At 43.1% G+C, this 6,937-nt stretch overlaps 1 protein-coding gene across 1 annotated transcript; it reads left to right on the forward strand.

Annotated features, from left to right (window-relative positions):
* Positions 1 to 463: 463 nt before the first annotated feature.
* LOC109957439 (GTPase IMAP family member 4-like) lies at positions 464 to 2,605 on the forward strand. The gene has a single exon (XM_020595330.1). It carries the CDS (start codon positions 464 to 466, stop codon positions 1,769 to 1,771), a length of 1,308 nt encoding a protein of 435 aa, XP_020450986.1. The 3' UTR covers positions 1,772 to 2,605.
* Positions 2,606 to 6,937: the final 4,332 nt, after the last annotated feature.

Here is a 6,937-nt window from a genome sequence, read left to right on the forward strand (position 1 = left end):
CTGCTGAACTGCTGCGTGCATGGCAGATCTGTCCCGAGCCAGTGCAGTTTTGTGTCCATTGTCTGTAAAATGCATTGTTTATCTTCTGCATCTTCATTACGTGGGGGTGGAGAAAGCACCGATGTAGGAGCAGGGATGCATAACTCCCGGTGTCGGGGAGCTGTTACTAGCTGGCAACGAGTGAAATGTTGAGTTCAAGGACCGTCCCTCATGTCACTGTTACGACAACGTGGTTTAAAGCAATCTGGTCAGTGTAGCGACGTGACCCGATGGGCTGGCTCTGTTGATGGATGAGCGCGGCCCCACAGGGCCCCGGGTAGATGCTGACTGACCTTGACACCACACGATTGCCCCCCTGCTGTTAGAAACAAATGTGTGCCCACTCGCCTCCTCAGGAGGAAGTGGGCTGATGGAAAAAGGCCAAACATGTCGGTCAACCCCCCCAACATGATAGGTGGAATGGATGATATATGGAAATTGTTCTACACTAGACCTTAGAGACTGTACTGTAGAAGTACTGATTAGTATTTTACATAACTGCAATTCTTTTAATGTTGCAGGTGAAGATGAGAATCGGAGCCCAGAGTGTCTGAGGATTGTGCTGCTAGGGAAGACCGGCGGTGGAAAGAGCTCCTCAGGAAACACCATTCTGGGAAGGAAGGAGTTTGAAGCCAAATCCAGTCAAAAATCAGTCACTAAATGTTGCCAGAAAGCAGAGGGAGAAGTGAACGGTCGTCCTGTGGCTGTGGTCGACACTCCTGGTCTGTTTGACACCATCATGTCCCATGAACAGGTGAATGAGGAGCTGGTGAGGTGCATCAGTCTTCTGGCTCCAGGACCACATGTTTTCCTGTTGGTGCTACAGGTCTGCCGGCTCACAGCAGAGGAGAAGGAGACGTTAAAACTTGTCCAGAAAGTGTTTGGGAAGAATTCAGAACAGTTCACCATCGTTCTGTTCACGAGAGGAGACGACCTGGAGCACCAGCTACAGTCCGGTGAAGAATACATCGAAAAAGAATGTGATGATTCCTTCAAGAAGCTGATCTCTGACTGTGGAGGAAGATACCATGTGTTTAACAACTATGATGAACAAAACCGCACACAGGTCAGTGAGCTGATAAAAAAGGTCGACACCATGGTGAAGGAGAACGGAGGCAGCTGCTACACCAACGAGATGCTGCAGGAGGCTGAAGCAGCAATAAAGAGGAATGTTGAGAAGATCCTGAAAGACAAGGAAGAAGAGATACAGAGAGACTTGGAGAAACTTGAGCGACAACATGAAGAAGAAATTAAAGAAATGGAAAAAAGAATGGCAGAACAAAGAGCAGAAGGTGAAGAAGAGAGAGAAGTGACAGGGGAAAATAAAGACCAACAGAGAAGAGAACAACTGGAAAAGGGAAGAAATGAGTTAGAGAAGAAACACAAGAAAAGAGTGGATGATATGAACAATAGATACGAAAAAGAGGCTAGAAAACAAGCGGAGGAGTTCAACAGGTTCAGACAGATATACAATATGAACTTTGCAGGTCTACTGGAACAGCATCAGGAGGAGCTGGAGGACCTGATGCTAAAGCATGAGAAGGAAATGCAGGAGACCGAGGAGCAGCGTAAACTGGTGGACAACTTGTTGATTCACAAAGAAACACAGCTAAAGGAAGAACTGGGACAGAAAGACAAGCAGCTGAAAGAGATGGAGAACCTGAAGAAAAGTCAAGAGCAGGAGATAGAGAAGTTAAAAGAGAAATACAACAACAAGTGTGTCATCCTCTGAAGAAGCTTCCTGCTCCTTAACCTTGTCATTATAACACAAACACACAGTGAAGGGCTTTGACAGCATCTAGTCCTTTACGCAGTCTGAGCCCACTTTTATTAGTTATAAATGGATTTCACTCGGCATAGACACAGCTAAACTGTTAACAAATTATATAATATAATATTTAAGGAGTTGGAGTTTTCTAACCATGTTAAAAACATAACTGGTCATTTTAACTGTGATGAGTACGTTCCTGCAAATGTCATAGTTTAAGATGAAGGTTTCTGCAGACCCCTCACACCCCAGACACAAACTGTTTGACATCCTCACCTCTGGGTGCTACAGGTCGCTGTACACAAAGACAACCAGGCGCAGGGACAGTTTCCTCCCTGGCTCTGATCAACACTTAACCCATGACTGTGTATATAGTAGGATACAGCATCACCCTGGTGCAGTGCCTCATGTCTACATAGACAGTATTTATAAGTAGATTGTGTCTCTTTTTCTGCTGCTGATTGAAAGTTGTTGCACATTTTCACTGTTTCAACACAGAGTTTAGTTTTATTTCTTGTTGCCTTGCAAAGCGCACCCTGTAAACGTGCTTGGCCAGTAAAGATCAGATTCTGTCAGACCCCATCCATAGATGTACTGTAAAATAGATTTTCCTTCTTTATTCACATGCAAAACAATTTCATTTTAATGAGACACCGTATGTCCAACTCTGACACAGAAGGAATCAGGCTCTGATCACGGTTTGATGCCACTTTAATTTGTGCTTAAGTCCTGAGGGCTGGTCTTTCCCCTTTGAACAAAATAAAAACCTGCACATGTGTGAATGATGAGCACTGTCACGTTTAGGAATAATGCTGACTCAGCACTCGCTGCAGAAGCTACAACAAAATAAAGTGCCGTTACTTGATATGTGTGTGTATAATGTTTCCCTATACTCTGATTGTTATACTTTTTGTTTTGTATTTTAGTTTTACACGTCTGTGCGCTTCTTTATTTGGGTGATCGTGGTCGTCAGGACACCAGAATTTCCCTCGGGATCAATAAAGTATCTAATAGACAATGAATGACCAGCCTGATCACCTTCTGCACAGGACTTTGTTAACGAAATAAACTCTAACTAACACTGTTTGTTAACAGGAGAGCAGAGAGCGCGCTGGCCCAACACAACACAACACAACACAACACAGCACAACACAACGAGGACTCCGGACTGAATGTGATTTACTGATCTGAAGGAGTAAAGGTTAAACTTAAGGCTGGTTGTAGTTAAGTGAGTTATAAACAGGCTGAACTTGTGTTCACACACACACGTTTATTCGAGTCTTTTAAAGGAGGGTCTCTGGTTCTGCCTTTTCCCTCTTACCGACCTTGTGCCCACATTTCAGCAGTGAATCACTGAATGTTCATCCTTTTCAAAATAAATGATAAAAGTTGAATCACACATGGGCTTCACTCATCAACAGGGGGTTAGTTGTACTGATTCATTTTAATTTAAAATCATGTTTAAAAAACCTTGTAATTCTTCAGGATGAGGAAGATTCAACCGCTACACATGATTTCTAAAACGTGTCATTACAGGGCTCTGTGGTGCCACATCTCGCTGGCATATGAAGTAAAAATCAGCGTGTGCTTAAAGGTGCGACTGACTCTGACCGGGTTCCTTGTGTCTCGGGTTGTAAGGACCGAAAACATTTTATCTGTACTCGAGGAGATTAGTGGATCAGAAAACATGGATTCGGTGTTTATGGAGCAGCTTCCCCTCTGTCCGTGTTGGACCGAGAGCGGCGCCGAGCTCCTGGACACACGGAGCCGAGACCGGCCGAGACGCGGCGGTGGACAGAGGGCGAGCAGGGGAAACACTGTCTATGCTCTGTTCTGGTTAAAGTCTGAGAAGCTAAAGACAGAAAACCACTACAAATAAATAACACATTCATGTTATGAGACATTTCTGTATTTGTATCTCATGGATCAGCTCCTCTGATGATCAGACTTGCAGAAATGCTGCGCTCGGTGCGCGTCCACGCCTCCAGCTGAAGTCGGAGCTCTCTCTGGGAAACTCGGCCTGGTGTCATCAGCCCCGCCCTCACTGAGACACAGACACTCTGACGTCACTCAACACAGCAGAATCCACGGAAACTGGTTTCCAGTGATGTTAAATCAAAGTCTCCCAGTGAAAACCGTCAACTTAGAGACCAGACCTATGAGTAAACTGATAGAAATCTCCCTGACATTAAAACCAGACGGCTGCAAATTTATTAAGTTTAAATGAAAGTAAAACAGCTGATAACTTTACCTCCAAACCCAGCGGCACCAGTCCTGCTCTGAGCCTGGCTCCCTGCCCCACTTTGTAAAACCCTGTGTCAAACATTTAGGATTTACCCAAATTTTAAATTAGACAAACAAATTAACTTTGTGTTTATCTCCAGTTTTTTGCAGTTGAGACTTTTATCGAGGGTTAACTCAAATGTTCAAACTATGTTTTACGGGTGCATTAACATTAGTTTAGGCTGCACTGGCCTTTTGTTACCGTGGTTTGATGTTTCCTTTTTAAGCTCCTGTTTTGGCCTCTTTATGTTTGGTTTATGTTTTAGTTTGTTGTTGTTTTCAGTCGTGTGATATAAAAAATTCCCATTGCCAAATAACATTTACTATGATGTCTACCTTCTGACTAAGCTGCTGTGAACCACTGTGGACTGTGTCTTTCCTTCTCCGCCGTTTGGTTTGGGTCAAAGTACCTAGTACTTAGTACCTAGTACCTAGTATGTCTGCTCCTGACACACCTTCGTCTCCTCTCTGCTCTCAGTCACAGTCCTGTGCTTCTCTTTACTGGAAATGCAGCAGTCTCAACTTCAGGTGAGTAGGTTTTACCAAAGATACATGAAGAAAAACAAACACCTACAGCTGAACTGTCTCACGCAATACACCTTTTCTAAATGTTCACTTTGCACTGAGATGAGTACTTTACTTCAAACACTTGTACTTGTGGTGGTCTAGTAGTATCAGAAATACCTGGTGTTACTGGATAATGCTGTTCTGGAGGAGACAAACACTATAAAGGGTAAAAATGTCATTTTATGTTTCCTAATTTCACTTGTCTAGTTGTTCAGAAAACCTCCATTCTCAATTGTTAAGTGAAAAAATTCTACAACCAGCTTTCGATCCGTCCTCAGGTGTGTCGAGAAGACGCTGAATCAAAATCAGAAACTATGTCGGGCCAACGGAAGAGAAAAGCAGCAGCCTCAGGTAAAAGCAGCGTGTCCAGGTGTTTGGAGAGGAAACAGCTGTCAAACGGACACAAGGCTGAATTATGACACTTGACATTTTCAGACCCTCCGGTCAAAGGCTGACTTTTCTAGATGTGATATATAGCTCTAAAATTCTTCCTCCTTCCAGAAAATTAAAAGTGTTTAGATCTTGGTAGGTGGTTCTGTTCTTCCACTGAGCCTCGTGTTTGTACTCGACTCCTCAGATTCTGCTGCTTTTCTGCCTGTATTGGTAAAATGTTGATGTGCTTCTAACTCCACAGTGGAGACTAGGGCCCGTATTCACAAAGCATCTTAGAATTCTCTCAGAGAGCTCCTATCCTAAAAAGTCTGAGCTGGGAGTCCTAGACTAAAAGTGATTTAGGAAACTTCTCAGAGCAACTCTGATCAAGGAAAGTACAAAAACATTTATCTTAGTGAGGAGGTGTGGTTGACCCCATTGCTAGGGATGACGCAGCAAATCATGGACTGTGATTGGTTGATAAAAAATCTGTCACGGTCTTTACAAAAATGCGGAGACAAACACTATAAAGGGTAAAAATGTCATTTTATGTTTCCTAATTTCACTTGTCTAGTTGTTCAGAAAACCTCCATTCTCAATTGTTAAGTGAAAAAATTCTACAACCAGCTTTCGATCCGTCCTCAGGTGTGTCGAGAAGACGCTGAATCAAAATCAGAAACTATGTCGGGCCAACGGAAGAGAAAAGCAGCAGCCTCAGGTAAAAGCAGCGTGTCCAGGTGTTTGGAGAGGAAACAGCTGTCAAACGGACACAAGGCTGAATTATGACACTTGACATTTTCAGACCCTCCGGTCAAAGGCTGACTTTTCTAGATGTGATATATAGCTCTAAAATTCTTCCTCCTTCCAGAAAATTAAAAGTGTTTAGATCTTGGTAGGTGGTTCTGTTCTTCCACTGAGCCTCGTGTTTGTACTCGACTCCTCAGATTCTGCTGCTTTTCTGCCTGTATTGGTAAAATGTTGATGTGCTTCTAACTCCACAGTGGAGACTAGGGCCCGTATTCACAAAGCATCTTAGAATTCTCTCAGAGAGCTCCTATCCTAAAAAGTCTGAGCTGGGAGTCCTAGACTAAAAGTGATTTAGGAAACTTCTCAGAGCAACTCTGATCAAGGAAAGTACAAAAACATTTATCTTAGTGAGGAGGTGTGGTTGACCCCATTGCTAGGGATGACGCAGCAAATCATGGACTGTGATTGGTTGATAAAAAATCTGTCACGGTCTTTACAAAAATGCGGTCTTTGTGAAAAGAGAATATATGGACGTGGATATATGGATATATATGATGGACAGTGAAATCATAATGTTTGTATATTAAAAATACATATATATGATCATGAATACAGGCTACTTTATGCAAAGTTTCTGTTATAGGCTAAATATCTTAAAGTTAATTAAAACCGAACTGGTGCTGTGGTTCCTCTTTCTGTTCACAAAAACGTCTTCATTTTCCGATGGTGCGACTATGCGAATGTGTGTCCCATCAATTGCACCAACAACACCAGGAAAACCCCTATGTCCATGAATGCCCTTCTGTGAGTCTGCAGAGTGTAAACGTCCAGTGGAAATGAAATAGATCGTGCCACTACATGGGACTGTGAAAGCGCTTCAATAGTTTGTGTGATCACTGTACTGATGGAAGGTTGTGACAGACTCAAGTCATCGCTGCTGCACTGTTGCATCTTTCCGGTTGTCAAATACCTCAGAATTGTAATCACTTTGATTTCTGGCGTTATGGCATTACTACGAGCGGTGGGAGATGTGAGCGCATCTCTAATAAGGTCAACCACAAACATAATCCCATCGTGATCCAATCTGTAGCGGTTAATTAACTCACAGTCATTCATTGTTTCGAGAATATTTCTTCTTTCCACCATTTTGTCCGCTGCTAG

This window comes from Monopterus albus, unplaced genomic scaffold (assembly GCF_001952655.1).
Source record: "Monopterus albus unplaced genomic scaffold, M_albus_1.0 scaffold26.1, whole genome shotgun sequence".
Taxonomy (NCBI): domain Eukaryota; kingdom Metazoa; phylum Chordata; class Actinopteri; order Synbranchiformes; family Synbranchidae; genus Monopterus; species Monopterus albus.